Below are 17,229 nucleotides of genomic sequence, written 5' to 3' on the forward strand. Positions count from 1 at the left end.
AAAAAACTTGTTTAAATATATACATAGTATCTATAAATATATAATAATATCTATTTAATAGTCAGATCGTCATGTTATAAGACCGTGATATTATTTAAATTTTGACATTTAAAATATTGATGTAAATTCGTGAGCTAGATTTGTTAATTGACGTCTTTGGATAAAAGCTGCGGTGAAGTTTGATGCGCCCCTTCATCTTCATCCGCGCTTTGGAAGTCGGCGGTAGATTTAGTTCAAGTAGTTCTTTTGACGTCAATAATTGATGTAGGTATATCATCCTAAACTGAACTTTAAATTCTGAATTTTTTTTGAAACTATGAAATCGCTTTATTGATTAGTTGTGGGAAAATGTCTCGGTATGTTTACACAAACCAGGAAATGCTGTGATAAAAAAATAAAAGGACTCACCGAAAATACTAACCATTCTGTAATGTGTGTATTGGAATAAAGACAAGTTCGCGTGCTACAACTGTGTTTGGGCATTGGCACGTATTATCAACACTCACAGTTAACCATTTACTTAATTTACCAAATTTACATTCTACTTCATCATCTCCATTCATCTTTTTAATAAATAAGTTTATAGTATTTGCGTTAATCTGTAATGACTGATGTACAGCGTGGAACGACATCTGTGATATGGTGACTTCTCAGCAGTTTTCTTAATTGAGTCTTTCTTCACCGAAGCAGGAAATATACTCTTAGAGATGCAACTACAGACTTCTTCTTAGAGAACATTCACACCTGATTTTCAGAAACAAATAGAATATCAACTGTATTACGACCACAAAATGAAAGACTTGTGTATTATATTCATTTCGTTACTAAGTGGAAATCCTATGGCACATTCGGTCGGCTATGTAGAACGAGTTGCCCGCACTTATGAAGGGTAGTGAGTAGTGACACATTTGTCATTTTTGCGATTATCATAAAGTGTTTAAGTAATATTATGTGTGACCTTTATTACAATTTCTAGAGCAATTTTCAGTATTTGCACTAGACTGTAAAAATGTTTATCATTTAAAATAAATAGTTTGCGGAACTCCATTGTGGTGACAATAGCGCGGCTTCCTCTGGGACAGTATATATAGTGTAGTCTAGGATTTGAAGTCATCAGTTCATCTGACCTGAGCAACATGAAGGTACTCGGAGTAATTTTGGCCGTTTTTGCAATCGTTTTCGCTGTGGTGGTAAGTTATACAATAAATATTACAAAATGTATCTGTGTGGTCCTTTTCTGAATAATTATTTTCGTTTGCACAAAATTACGTACCTTTTTACTACTTATTATGAGCTCTTGTCATTACTTATGGCCAAATGCACTACTTGGGGTACTCAGTTAGTTGGTCAATTTAATACGTTAGCTAATAAATGTACTTAGTAAGTAGTTGTAAGAAAAAACTCGCAAAAACGCTCTGGAAAGAGCAAGGGCTTTAAGAAAGTTGATGTAACTTCTGAATATTTTTGATGGGTCATCATGTGAAAACACAAAATCTAGAACACGATGCACTGTGGACTTAATGCCAATGTAACTATGATATTAGCTGGTGTACGGCGAGTTCGTGATGTGACGATATAACATTATTTTCAGAGCGGAATGCACGTGGCAGGTCCGACAGCGGGGCTGCAGGCGGCGCCGTCGCCGGCCGGCTGCATGGGCGGCGGGTACGGACCCCCTCCCCCGCCACCGCCTACCAGTAAGCAAATCATATCTTCTTCCCTGTCAGTGCCCATTGGGGACGGCCCTTCTTGTTCTAAGGCTTCCAGACCTTCTGTCTTGGGTGGAGTTGTTTACCTTTGCCCGTGCGATATACGTTAGCTTACCTTGTCTATCAGGTCTAAATTCCCTTTTCTTCTTTTAGTAAGATGAAAAATGGGATGAAAATGAAAATAGTTTATTTCCACTTAAAATTAAAAGTAAGCAAATGGTTTATTTTTTAGCTTTTATTTTACTTGCAATGTAACAGGATATCATTAGGATACCTTTGTCATATTGGTGTTGGGGCACTTTGCTGCCTGTCTGTTTAACGAAGAAATCTTTTCTAAAAAATGAAGAATATAATCTACATATATACGTATATAAAAGAAGACACTGAATGACTGACTGACACATCAATGAACACCCTAGACCTGGCTCTAGAAACTTCAAATTTAGCACGTATAAGTTAAGGAACCCACGTCGTAAAAATCCTTTCTTAGTGTAGCTCTAGACCATATTAGGATGTGCACTCAGAAAGGAGTTTTCAAAATTCATCCTCTAACGGAGTAAAAAGGGGGTTCAAAGCTTGTATCGGGAAACCAGATTAGTTACGAGTCTACTGAAGGGAAAATCACGTGGGCAAAGGCGCGGGCAAAATATACTAGTGCATTTTATTAGTAGTAGTAAAATGCACTAGTGTTCATGCCGTTACATGCCTTTCAAGCTAGTTTTCAAATCAAACTGTAAGAATTCATATTTTTGTTACAGACAACTCCGGTTGAACAAACATCTCAGAAAACCATATTACATATCGACGATTGGCTTATTTGACAAATGGAATAAATGATTTTTTTCTTATGTTTTGTTTTCTACCCAATTTCATAGGTAATTACTTAGTTATGCACTATGTTAATAATTACGAGAGTCTACAAATTGGAAATAATAATACATTGCAATGAAATGTTTAAAAATATTTATTATATCGTTTTTAAGTTTTTTATATATTATTTTATACAAATGTACAAAACTTAACGGAAGTTACGCTACTCGTTTATAATTAAAATATAATGGCATTTTAGAGTATTTTCATGGTAACTTTATAATACTTAAATAAACAGTAATATGATTATTATTGTTACGTCTGATGTGATTTTGGAATATAAATTCACAACAGATGTATTATTTTGTTTGTGCAGAATATTTAAATCATGCATATTTATTCTGTTTTCACTTCAATTTGCATAAATTCATCTGTATCTAGGCCGAGTCACTGGTTTTTCTTGAATATACTCGTAGCGGATAAATGAAGCAAAATTTGAACATTTGCAACAACACAAGAACTGTTTGTCGTGGCTCCGCACGCGGAAAACAGTCCTTGAGCTTATGTCACTCTCCAGTTATCCAACTATGTTCACATCAAAAATCAATCCAATGCTTCGTTTTGACGTGAAAGAAGAACAAACAAACACACTTTCACATTTTATGTGTGGTTCACAGAGCATTTAGATTGCGGCCGCGCTCTCATTACGATCTGTCGTATTTCTTGAGGAAGGAATCATTTCCAAAATCAATAATTTGTAAAATTGACATTACTATATGGTACAGATTAATAATTGTAAAATCAGATAATAAAACTAATTCGTGTCTTTGTTAAAATTTGAAAAATTGTAATGACAGCGCGACCGCACCGGTTGAATTGTTCTGAGAGCACCTTTACATTATTTAGAGTGTGCAAAAATTATTGATTTGTCAGCATGAATGGCGTCGTATAGCTTAGCAGTCAGGTGTATCATATAAAGTTATTGTTACGCTAAGTCAAGGTACCAATAGACATTTTATCAGGTGGGCCGCATATCAACTTGATGTCACAAGTAAAAATAAATCCAACATGAAATCGAAAATTCAGCGTACTACATCATGATTGGTCATTGTTCTCGTTCAAACGTAAAACCAATAAGAATACAGAGAGCGCGGAATTTAAAATTCAATCGTTTTTATTGGAGTGTCGTGTCTTTGGTAGCTAGTGAGCCAAGTCCTGCAGATTCTTCTCCTCCTCTTCCCTCTGGAGGGCCTCCCTCTCGGCCGCGATCCTCGCGTGCTGTTCGGCGATGACTCGGAACAGCTGTGCATGCTTGGCTGCAGCCAGCGCTACGGCTTCAGACTGCCGCGGCGATGGCGCGTCTGGAATTCAGATAGGAGATTTTGTTATGCAATTATTACAAATTGTACAATCAATGGTTAAAATATGCCGACTTACTACACCTATCATCATATACACACAAGCTGTTTGTAAGCATTGAAATGTGTTTGTGTACTTTTAAGCATAAACTATTGTCAAAAAGAATGACGACTGTTGTTAGTGAAGACTTTAAAAATAAATCTGACAACTATTTGGGATAAGTCCAACTGTTGTATAAAGTTGTTACAAACAAACGAATTATTCCTTATAACACATATATGGCTTTCTAGCGTTCTAGCCTAGAACCAGTGGAACCTATTTTGTCTTTATTTATTGGAGTTTCTTACCAATGGGGATGCTGTCCATCCCCATTGGTAAGAAACTCCGCTCAAATTGCTGTTCAGTCTTCAGCGATCTTGGTGAGGAGCTGGTAACACTGATCCCTGATCCCTTCTCTATACTAGATTCGTGGTTGCTAACAGTTCGTAGGTAACGGTCGAGAGATGGAGTTCCTTACCAATAGGGTAGGGGTGCTGTGCATGCTCCTCAGCAATTTTGGCATAGAGCAGGTGATGCTGGTCCTTGGCGCGCGCCACGGCCGCGGAGTCGGCGGGGTGCTCCGGCGGCTGTTCGCTCAGCACCGGGTGGAAGCCCTGCTTGTCCGCGACGTAATCCACGGTGCGCACCTTGTGACGAGGGTCGACGTACGAGAATGTGCCTGGAATTGAGTGGTAAATATCATTGATTCTAATCAATACAAAAATAATAATTACCATCGATCTATTGTTAGTCGAAATAGCGGACAGATTAATTTAGACCAGTATGTAGCCACGTCAATTGTCAACACGAAATAGCAACAAAATTGACTTCTAGGACAGATCCGCTTCAAAGTTTTCATTTGATCACTGGAACAGTAATGCATATCCTTAGAAATAAACAAAATCTTTTTTCTCTCTCCGCCCTAAAGTTAGCTGGAAGAAAATAGATTATAGATCTAGTTGCCATCTGTTTGCTGTAACTTGCAATATAATCTGAATCTGATTTGCGATCTTCTTTTGCGTTCATTTATGTTTGAATACCTTCTTCATAGTCGTATTCCTCATGGCTGAGGGTCATGGTCATTACGTGGAATTAAACACATACAACAACTTTTTTGGCATTAGTAATGGAGTGCTTTGCCATTGCCTTCTCCATTTCACACACAAGTTGATAATCAACCATTGTGCAGGTTTCCTCACGACGTTTTCCTTCACCGGAATATTGAATACCTTTGAATACCTAGTTACACATAATTATTCAACAGTAAATGGTGTAATAAAGAGTTCACCTAACAGTTCTTACCTCTGACGACCCCGCTGCCGTCGCTGACTTCGGTGTGCTGCCGGTCGGCGTGACCCGGGTACCGGCCTGCCGTGTAGGAGAACACGTAGGGCTTCGGCGGCGGGGGCTCCGTCGAGGGCTCCAGGTGGGACACGTCGCCGCTGGCCAGCACCAGCCACGAAGCCAGGAGGAGGAGCTTCACGCACACCATCTGAAATTGAATGGTCAGTTGTCAGAAATGATTCCTTTTATCTAGGGTCACTAATACAGGCTTCTACAAGACCATGTATAATGCTTTGTGCCTGGGCTCCGATGCCCAGGGGTTGAGAAAACAACCGGAAAACCGCTCAGTTGAGAGTCGTATCTCTAAGAATAATAACTTTCACATATAAATTCGAATATATACAATCAAATCTTGCGGAAGTCCGGGGAGTAATAACAATTAAAAAAAACAACAAAAGAACGCACTTATAGACGATTATAAAAACGCACGAAACTAAAGCAAGATTTCCTCTTTGGAAACATCAGTGATAAACTTACACTAATTCCGAGAGACTATCAACAGGATGCAAATGCTGCGTGTGTACCTGCCGGCCACCACTAGAGCCACGGTGGAACTCGTTTTGTCGACCTTTGAGGTCCGTTGCGTCACGGAGCGTGATCGTGAGCATCCGGCCAGTAAACAGGTGATAAAAGTGTTTTTTTTTTAAAGGAACTAATCTTATCTGTAGAATTAGATTTTTAAAACCTGTAATTGAATTTCAAAATTATGTTTTTTTTTTTAATTTATTTACTAAAGGCTAGTCCGCGGTTTCGCACTGTTTGTTTCCCGCGCCCGCTTATCATCAATACATATAATAAAATTGAAGGCCAAATTTGTACATTTGATATTTTTCTTAATTCTTCATGGAATATACTCAGTTACTGATATATGTGACGAAAATATAGTTTTGGAAATTTTTGTCTGTCTGTCTGTCTGTCTGAACGCGCATCACTCGAAATCTACTGGACCGATTTGCTTGAAATTTGGTATGTAGGTAACTTATATACCGGGTTAACATTTTAGATACATTTCATCCTGGTAAATGGTCAGGTTCCCGTCTAGTAACTTAATATTGTCAATATCTCTGGTTTTAAGAAACGTATCGCGATAAAAGATAAAGCCTGTACTAGATTTTAAGTTAGACTATCAGGTATATATAACCGTGAAAACAGCATCTAATTCCAGCCAGCAAATATACAGAGAGACAGAAAAACCGACAGACAAGAATTTATAATTATTTTCTTTTTATATCTCCGAAAACGCGAGGATAAGAGAAATAGAACAAAACTGATTTTTGTGTGAAGTAATGCTGTTCCGATTTCTGTGGCTGTAGCATTTGTTGATGACAGAAGACAGGCGGAAATGAAGATACAGAACAAAGTTCTTTCTTAGATAAAAGAGTGCTGGTATAATGTAGTCAAGAATTATTTGTGCGCCAATAGTCTGACAACTAAGGATGTCGAGAACCATGCGAAATGGAAAAGAACAATAAGGAAAGCTGATGCTGGGCTCCGACACTTTATGGCGGTGGAAGCAACCGTGAGAACACTCAGACGAGACGCCCTGCCTTTTCTCGATATTTACTTTGTCACCTCTTAAAGAAGTACATTTTAATTGGATTGTTTTGTTGATAGTAAAATGCATTCACGTGATGAGGAACGAGGTACAATCAAGTTAAATATAGGTAAGGGTGACCTAAGTGTGATGTGCGTCATTATACTCATTATAGAATCACGACCGTCTGTCTGTATCTGCGCACGATTTCGTTTCAATACTGATGTTATCTCTGATGATGGTCCAAACACCATCATTGTAGCACAGGAGTAGTGAATTGAAACAGAGCTAAGGTTCATACAACTAAGTTTTCGTAGGTGCACACTTGGACACTTTTCGCGTACGCGCCGTCTGCGTTTACGTGGCTTTGTTTGCGCGCGCGCGGCCAGAGGTCCGATTCTCACGCAATCGAAGTTCACTTCATCAGTTTTCTTATTTTTTTTCTAAAGCTTCTGCTACTGTTTCTGATTCTGAACGCATCGATCGATCGAAGTTTTTCGTTTGTAAACTTGCATAAATCAACTGAAAAAAATGGGGAAAATTGATGTAGTGAACTTCGATTGTGTGAGAATCGGACTCCAGGAGGCTACCATCATCTCGTAACACTTTGAGACCTAAACTGATCTGTATAGCAAATTCATACTATCGACGTATTCGTTTTAGGTTCCTAAATTGAATTGAGTCGTATTTTACGGAACTATTCAAAATAGTTCCGTAAAAATTGATGGTAGGCCTGCAGTAGACAAGCTGAGGGCTGCGCAACGATTGTACGTGACATAATGTTTACCGCTCCTACTCATACTCAATAAAAATGAAGAATTTTAAATTGTTTCTAGTGGAATAAAGTGTAAATAGGTTGTAAAAGAACGTAAATAGTTAGATTCGGACATGTAAATCTAATAATGTTTTGTTTATTTTATTTAAATCTCCTTTGACGACGAAATTGTTACCTATTATAGTATGGTTGGGCCATACTAAAATAGGTAATAATTTCGGTCGTTCCTAAATAAGCTTTGCCTCTGTTCCGATTCCCTACTAATGTCATTATAGAGCCAGAAAACTTAATATTTGTGATATTAAATGATTAATAATTGATCATTTAATATGACAAATATTAAGTTTTCTGGCTTCTTTTTGTTGAAATAAGTCTGTAATAACGCTGTTTATTCTAAAAGACATGTGACACGGGATCACTATGTTTAATTTAAGTGTTATACTTGATTACACCAATTAAAGTTGATTCTTAACCTATCAACTATAATTTGAAGTAGGTAATTAATGTCTGTAATTATTATAATATAAAATAGGCAAAGCATGTGCAGTTACATCAACTTAATTCAACATAGAATTAGAAAAATAAATATAACAAAATTAAGAGCAGATATAGTTACAGACAAATAACCTATTTTATACTTACGTTCTTAAGTAAGGCCAGTGCCCCAGCAGTGGGAATGTTTAAATAGCTTTTATGGGTTTTATGACACAAAAAGCCTTGAAGAAAACGTACATGTCAGACATCGTACAGACAAAGCCTACGTAAGTACATGTTTATATGTATAGATTAAACAAACCTGATAAAAATATAAATTTTATAATGACTTAATTTTATAGTAAATTATTTTCAGAAATCGAATGATAGCTCAAATATCATTATCTGATAAGGTGTTTAATTATGGTAGAATGAAGAAACTCACATACATACTAAATACAAACATCAACTCTGAAAACATAACTCCTTTTTTTGGGCAGTCGCGTAAAAACAGCGAATTCCTATTATATCAGACAAATGATTGATTGTACTTTACAAAAGATGTCTCATTGTTTAATCAGTTATTATTATTTAATCTCAAATGTCTCAATGTCGGTTCATTGACAATGTCAAAAAGTATCGGAATAGTGACAGGTCAATTTAAGTGACATTAAATTTACAAATTTAGAATGACAGACTTCAATAAATTGACAACATCAAGTGAGATATTTACATGTAGGTACTCCATATTAAAAATAAAATTAAAAATCACAAATTAATCACAACTTAATCGATTCTTTTTGTTTGACTTATGGAATAAATGGTATTAATTTGTGTTTGATAAAACAATAAGTACAGGGTAAACATCATTCTTTTTTATATGCTTGAGATGCTTGGAGAATAACTATTTTAGTTTATTTAGCTTACAAGATTTTATAATACATTTACACACGTTAATATTTAATAGCCATTTATGTCCCAGTGATAGGCAAAGGTTTCTCACTCTGTATACAGGGTTACAAGTATCAAAGGCAAAACCGCAAGCAATTTTTATTCTTTATTTACTTTTCGTGATTCGTAGTTTTGTTTTTCATAAAAAAAAAAAACAATCTAATTTGCGATTCTACACATCTTGACTCTATGTAATAGTCAAGCAACACGAGACGACATTAAAACGTTAAAAAAGGAAAATGTTTGTATTTATTATGTTTAGACAAAAGTCGTAGAACAAAAGATGTTAGTATCTACGTACCTTAAGCTGCTTTGGAACTTTTTTTTAATTTATTAGCATGGACCAGTTGAAAACAGTGAAGTAACATTGTATATCCAGTTAAATATTACTATGGACTCAATACAGATGGTCACAATTTAAGTAAATAGTTATTACAAGTTGTGGATAATAAAAATCTAACGTTATGTGTTAGATACCCTGTATACATAGTTACAACGGTCATCATAAGCAATTGAAATAAAATTTTGATGTAAGTAATTAGGTTAATTTGTATTTAGCAATCCAATAATACCAAGTAGATTGTATGTACAAAAAGATATTGTTTATATTTTTAAGCTGGCTACGCAGCCTCACAGCCCCGGATGCAAACTTCGAACACATGAAGAGAGAGTTATACGTGCAATAGCTAATTGATTCTAGTCTAGGAAACTGAATTGCTATTATGAAACTGCTTACGGTACACGGTTCCTCATCATACCGTAATGTGCACCTTGAATTCCAACATTTCATATATACCTAATAGGCGCGGCAAATCATGCGCATCAATCAGTTTCAATCAGTCATTTATTAAATCAATTTACAATTGTGTTTGAAACATTTAAAATAAATTAGAATAACAATTTGTGTAACATTAATTCTAACCTTATATCGAGTACATATATCCTCTGTGGGTACCTAACCAGGTATAAAAGGGATCTATACCAATCGATTGGTCGAGATTTCTTTTTTTTTAATAATTCATATTATTAAAAAAAAAGAATAATTTAATATATGTATGTCTTGGGTGGAATCTTGCAACTCAAGTTTGAAGCAGATATCTTCAACCGATTGAGCTGATATTGTATACACGTCTAGTTTAGACGACAATGCATTGTCATGATAAGCATGACCAGATGGTTCACCCAGGAACGACTCCAGACGTGGAAACTCCTCAACGGTTTACTGCACGGATACGTTTTCTTGTCACACATTGTGAATGCTATATGCCCTCTCTAGTAATAAAAGATTGTGTCAAAAATGACATTAAAATTTTTTTTTTGTAATAAATATAATGACAAACACACAAACAACAATAATTAAGTAGCATAACATTTATCTAAAGTATCATTACTACTATAAACGATATTATCTGAGCCTTGTCAAGCCATTTTGGTTAAATTCACGTGCCGGGGATTGTACAGTAGGTACAAGAGTCTTGTATCCTAACACCTTTCACATGAGGCCGGCCCTCGTCCTTGACCCACAGCAGTCGGCCACTGTCACTTTCATTGCACGCACTATCATTCGTACTGGAACAGGTATTTCTTGTTACATCAAAGAATTTAAAGTTATTCACGTGTCGGGGATTACCGTTCTTTAAAAACACAAAAAAATTATATTAATTTAATCTAAAAATATCTAAAAATAACTTATAAACATACAAATTGCGGGAAAGCAAGATTAAGGTGTAATATCGAATCTTTTGTGACGCCCACGTGGTTTGTGATATAGAGGGATACTTGACGTGCAGTGGGTGACGATCTGAATACAATGGAAACCATTCTCGAGTGTGGGATGGATGACACAATGATGCGTCAGTCGGATAAATCATTGCACATTAATGCACCAGTTTCCAATCGATTCAAAAGATGGACGTTTGAGCCGGGGCTCAAACTTTTATCACGCGTGATCATTAACGCGAAACAGTTTGCAGAAATTTGACGGATTCGGCATACATTGCATTGCATTGCGCTTGCATATTGTTGGGGCCAACTATATGGCTATTAAAATTTACAACATATTTGCCAGAGAATATTAGAAAAATAGAGAAACACAATGAGTTTTAGTAGGGAACTAAAAAAGTTTTTTTTAGTTCAGAAATGTTTTTATACAAAAGATGAATATTTTACATGTATTACTGTAATTTTATAACATTTAGATTTAGATTTTTTTTTCAATTTTATTATATGAATTAATTAACAATAATATAAAATAACATAATGCTTTAATATTATATAACGACAATTAAATAGCAACGCCCTTCCAGGGCTCATTTGTGCACTTAAATGGTAAATAAGACCAAATGAAAACAATAAAGAACTACTTATAAACTAAATAAAACGCTCTCATACAAAATACGCAGTGTTCATTCATTCGCGTCGGCATCTGTCAGAGTTCGGCGATAGTGTGTAGCCGGCATAACATAGTGATGTACGATATGATAACGGCACAGCACAAAGCATGCAAAATGTCCGTTGTATTGCGTTGCATCAGCAAGTGAAGCAAGGAGCGGGCGATAGTTTCGCAAGATCGTTACGCGGAACTCCGATTGTAGATTGGGATGTCGCTCGCTATTTGATTGGCATGTAATTTGATTAACATATAAGTCGTTTGTTTAATGTATGAAAATAGGTAATAGATTAAAATTAATATAGGAAACATACGTGTACACTTGCGGAATTATTAACGGTTTTGATATAAACTTGCGGTAATAAGTAGGCAGAGCAAAGGGTCGAGAGGGTTGACGTCAAGCAAGCAGCCGGCAGTGCAATAACAGCCGAATCTTCTAAATTAGGTTAATTTTTGATGGACTTTAGCAAAATGCGCGGGAGGTAAGTACAGCTATCATAACTAAGTATATTATATGCAGGCTGGCGTGCCACATTCTCTTTTTTCTCATCGACCAGCATGTGACCATAATAGTATAGTTATCAGTCGAAATCAATATCGGAATCAACAGAACGCGAAGATACCCAAATTCGTTGCTATTTGGAAGCTATTACAAAATCCTAGAAGATAATGCATGCTAACTCGATTGCAGGTGACTGTGAATTAGTTTTCTAGCGAAAAACTTTGAAATTATCAATGCTGCAGCAAAATATTTAAAAGTTGACAAATATTTGCTTTAATTTACGATTAATTTGATTTTTATTTACGATTGCTTGTTATATTTGATTTCTTTTAATTAAAACCACTAACGAGAATCCGCTGGGTCTCGCCATAACGTACATTCCTCGTCAGGCTCGGCCAGGCCTACGACAGATAAGATTATTAAAGATTACTTCCTCATTTCATATTAATCGCTATCGAAGTAGTTTTCTTCATTGATCTCTCTCTCACCTTCATGTGATAACGGTTACTTTCGGAGCTGTAACGCTGTGAAGCCCGAGTTAGCGAAAAAATAAACTATTAAAATTTTGAAGATTCGGGTGTGATTTTATAACCCCTCAGAGTTGTCTTTTTATTGCCAAGGCTGTACAGCTGGTATATCTAGACAGGTGAACTTGGAATAGTCCTGTTTTAGGGTGAAATCAAACGCCTGAGGCTATAATTATCATTTTCCATGGATAGTATAAAAATCCTTTGGAAAATAGTGAGATTTCGATCATTCGGCTACAAATTTAAATTCAAATTCAAAATTATTTATTCAATATAGGATGATATACATCACTTATTGACGTCAATTACTTAAAAATTACTTAAACTAAGTCTACCGCCGACTTCCACAGCGTAGGTGAAGAAGAAGCGGCGCAACAAACTTCACCGCGGCCTTTTCTCCAAAGTAAAAAATCTGTTTTTTCGGGACATATCCCAAGTTATGGTAAGCCTGGATCACCTTTCTCGAGGGAAATTCGCAATAAAACATATCCAATACATCTAGTTGGATATTCTAGTTCTATCATACCCATAAACATATCAAAATTCCCAGAAAATGTTTTAGATATGGTGTCTACTTTCTGATTAATTTGAGCTTCTTATTTTATAGCATTCGAGCGGCCCGCTCCGGTTTCACTCGGGTAAACCATAATAAAAAGTAGCCTATGTCACTTCAGAAGAATTCGTGTAAATCTGTGCCATATTACATCAAAATCGGCCCAGTTGTTTTCGAGTTTATTCATTACAAACAAAGAAACAAAAATTACAAATGTTTTCTCTTTATAATATTAGTATGGAAGTATGGATTAGGTTAAAGGGCATGCAGGTTGCCTGTTGGTAAGCAAACACCGCAAACAATGGATGCCAGTTTCCAATTTTGTATATTCTGAATAATATCAGACGAAAATTTTATAAACATTTATAAATATAGAAATTTTATAAATCTAGTCCAAAAACCAATGCGACCAAGACTTTGGCAGGTCCGTAGGCTGTAAGTGTCAAGGTCGTACAAAATTTGGCAAAACATAGCGCCAACACCGAAACCTATTGAACAACATCACCAAATTATATGATATATTTATAACTAGCTCTTAACCGCGGCTTCCCCCGCGTGAATTTATATGTGAAAGCCTAACAGACGATTTTCATCCAAACTTTCACCCCCTCCCATTACAGTCATTTGGGGATTGGTTTTTAGAAAAAAAAAAGTAGCCTATTTGAATAGAGATTTTGAACTATATGCATACCAAATTTCATCAAAATCGGTCCAGAGGTTTAGCCGTGAAAGTGGAACGGACAGACAGACTTTCGCATTTGTAATATTAGTATGGATAAGCTGTAGTTCTCAGCTCCGCCTGCAGTAGCAACAACAACCACGATGGCTTAGGTCATTAAATATCTATTTCAACTTTCATCGAAATCGGCCTAGTGGTTAGCCGTGAAAACGTGACAGACTTTCGCATTGATATTATTGGTATGGAAGTATACACGCATTTTTACAGAATTATTAAAGTAGTGTGTAGGAAACAAACATTCTTAGGATTCGTCATTCGTAGAAATTCTTGGTAGCGTTTAAAATATTATATTTTTTAGTGTAAATCTATAGATAGATTAGTATTTATTAGAACATGGGCAGCTGGCGGAGTAATCAGGTCTATTCCATTACAAACATGATTTGCCTACGCGAGATTGGGCAACCGGCGGTATCTGGGCTAGCGGCTTGCTTCCTGCTCACTTTGTGAATTATTGCGAGCCTTTAACTATCTCAAGTTGATAGACAGCAGTTGAGTTTGAGTGGAAATCTTTGACAAATCAGTGCTTTGGATCTCTTCATGTTGTTTTGTTATTGTTTTTTCTTCTTCGCGTCGACAAGGATGAGAATCAAAACTATAAAACGGTAATGCTGTGCCGGTAGCATTGTATTAGAATATTTGTCTTCATTTTAATGGAGTCGACACACTAAGAAGGAAAAGATTAACGTTTATTTATTATTTAATTAATTTAATTTTGGGGACGCGGCGTCACAGTGCAATGCGAACATCAGGAAGGGAGTCCTTCTCTACTGGGACGATTTCACCCACTTCCCCGAAAAGAAGAAGATACAATAACTGTATTTTATAAGTGGGGTATGTCTGTATGTTGGAGATAGAAAAATAATTATGGGGGGATCTTTATGTGACTAATAGAAGCCAAAACATTGTTATTATAATGTTTGCCTGTCGGCTTACGTTTGTTTGCGCATCACGCAAAATCTAGGTATGGAATTTTACGCGGTTTTAACAGTTGCATAGCGGATGGTCTAACTTAAAATCTGGTATAGGTTCATCGCTGTAGGTTGTTTAGAACCCGAGATTTTGACAATAGATAATTTTTTGAAGTGCCCTTGCGCCGCTTCTTCTTCACCTGCGCTTTGGAAGTCGGCGGTAGACTAATAAGTAATTAACTACTAATAAGTAAGTATATATATATATACTAATAAGTAAGTAATTTTCTGACGATCAATCAAAAGAAGCGCGTCTTCCTATGTTGAGTAAAGAATTTTGAATTTGAAAACTGGTACGAACGAAACTAAATATAATAAATATACATATTTAAGAAATGGCTCAAGGTTAATTTGATCTGTGGTCGCCGCGTAGACTATTGAGATGTGTGAAAAACATTTGTAACGCCATGCCGTGGTAAAAGTTGCACTGCCAAATTGCATTGACGATTTCATCAGTGGCATTACCCTATTGCAAATGGACTATTGAAATATGCCGTGGAATTCATAATGCGAAAAACATTTTACATGTTTGAGATTAGGGGGGTGTTACTACTATCCTGTACCTTACCAATATCTTTCCGTGGATGTCGTACGACTAAGCGTTAAAAAGCCTTAACAGCTGAGAGGTAACAATAGCATTCCCAAAGAGGGTTGACGACAAGCAGGCGGCCGGTCGTAACATGACTGACAAATCTTAGGTTTATTTGTCTCAGATCCTGAGATTGGCAGTTTTTCAAGCCGGTTCTTCTTTGTGAAGGAAAATGTTGTTTTTTTAGAATATGAAAACAGAAAGATATGTTATTTGTTCTATGCCAGTAACATGAATTGTAATCTATATGTAATATATTTACGTACTAGCTTATGTCCGCGCACAGACCATTTAGTGTCCGCGGCTTCGTTCGCGTGAATTTCCTAAGTTAACAAAGAAAATTGTAAGTCTGTTATAGGATTACAACAGATTTTAAGTTAGCTCATGCGCTATGTAAATTGTGAAAAACGTATATCAAATCCCATCAAGCAGTTTTTTGTGCGATGCGAGTACTAACGTACAGATAACAAAAATTCTAAAAAAAATATTTGGCTTTATTCCAAAGAAATCCCCTTGATCATTTTTCTTTACTTATCCCTTTTACACAGTCCCACGTACAGTTTTACTACGTACCTATAGATTATTATGCAAATTTTAATCACTATATACATAAGTCAAAAGCAAGTACATTCACCAGGGAAGGGTAACAAACAAACAAACTATATTATACTGTGCTCAGTGTCCTTGGTTCAGTTAGTATATGTTAAAAGTAAAGGTCCTGGTTTCGATTCTACTCGTAAATGTAAAGGTTATTTTCTTGCGTCATCTAACAAACAATTTACATCCGGTATCTTCCTAAGGACAGTAATCATATATATAAGCAATTTTATTATGGTGTTAAGAAGATCTTTAAACAGAATTTCTGAATTAATAACGTGATAAAAACTAAATTAATAATTCTAAAAACCCCCGACTCTGAAGTCGCTGAAGTCCTCTCGTAATAGTTGACGGTTTCCAAACGGCTGCACATTTTTCAAACATACTTAGATAAGAACATTCTCGATTAAATTCTCCTTCAAATACAAAAAAAAACGATCAAAATCGGTTCAGCCGTTAGGCTGCTACCATGTCACGGACAGACATACAGATACATAGACTTGTTAAACTTATAACTCTTACTGTAGTCGGGGGTTAAAAAAATATTGCGTTTTGTTAAATAGATAGATGTTTTAAGTAGAATACTTACATAAGAACAACAGTAATATAGTTTCTATTATCTTTAAATAGTAAAACATAATTTTGAATGTTATTTAGATTTTCAGCAATATAACAACATCAAATTCTTGGACACTAAACTTTAAAATCTTTAGTTACACTTAACAATACGCATTTTTTTTCTAAACTAAATGTATAATAAAACAATGTTACCTGAAAGTGAAGCGAAAATCACAAATGCACAAACACAAACACTCACAGTGCAATATACGCCTGTCCGTCTGTCCTACAGCGCGCTCGTTACCGACTAAAGGTGAATGGTGAACTGTGAACGGAATAGAAGGTGAACTGCTTCACTGAATGACTTGTGACGAATACCTCCACCAGAGGACCCACAATACTTCTTAATTGCGGCTTCATTCTGATGCCTGCACTACACTTTTGGTCATCTTTCGATGCACAGTTGACAGTATACTCGTATTATGTTACCTTACAATTGCATCTTTATGCCGCGGTCATAGAAGCGAATTATCAATTAATTTGGGTATTTTGATGTGCTGTTGATTGTACATTGCTTTAACAGCGCGGCCGCAGCTCTTGAAACGCTCTGAGAACCACCCAACAACAACTCTTTATGAAATTAACATCGTAAGACGGCGATCAATGTCATGTGAAGAGTATGAATGTAGTGGATATCGTAGTGAGTATCGTATCGTTCGTAATCGTATCGTATCGTAACTACATACACAGAACCTACATTAGACATTCTTCATCATTGCATGTCTGCTGGTACGCACAACCAAAACGGCTAG

General features: G+C 36.1%; 1 protein-coding gene and 1 long non-coding RNA gene across 5 annotated transcripts; one reads left to right on the top strand and one right to left on the bottom strand.

The window, feature by feature from the left end:
- Positions 1–1,029: 1,029 nt before the first annotated feature.
- On the top strand, positions 1,030–2,557 carry LOC128679026 (uncharacterized). Its single transcript, XR_008405707.1, has 3 exons — positions 1,030–1,190; positions 1,592–1,697; positions 2,468–2,557. It is a non-coding gene; the product is annotated as an uncharacterized LOC128679026 (long non-coding RNA).
- Positions 2,558–2,655: 98 nt separating this feature from the next.
- On the bottom strand, positions 2,656–16,798 carry Cpr57A (Cuticular protein 57A). 4 transcript variants are annotated; one of them, XM_053760960.1, is made up of 4 exons: positions 16,677–16,798; positions 5,220–5,409; positions 4,396–4,596; positions 2,656–3,880 (listed from the first exon to the last, which is right to left on the bottom strand). In XM_053760960.1, the coding sequence occupies exons 2-4, from the start codon at positions 5,407–5,409 to the stop codon at positions 3,720–3,722; spliced, it is 552 nt and encodes a 183-aa protein (XP_053616935.1). In that variant the 5' UTR covers positions 16,677–16,798; the 3' UTR covers positions 2,656–3,719. The 4 variants fall into 4 exon arrangements, with proteins under 4 accessions (XP_053616935.1, XP_053616934.1, XP_053616936.1 ...); XM_053760959.1 differs by having other exon boundaries at positions 16,631–16,764; XM_053760961.2 differs by lacking the exon at positions 16,677–16,798 and adding an exon at positions 5,739–5,912.
- Positions 16,799–17,229: the final 431 nt, after the last annotated feature.

The sequence above is a fragment of the Plodia interpunctella genome, chromosome 21 (assembly GCF_027563975.2).
Source record: "Plodia interpunctella isolate USDA-ARS_2022_Savannah chromosome 21, ilPloInte3.2, whole genome shotgun sequence".
Lineage (NCBI taxonomy): Eukaryota > Metazoa > Arthropoda > Insecta > Lepidoptera > Pyralidae > Plodia > Plodia interpunctella.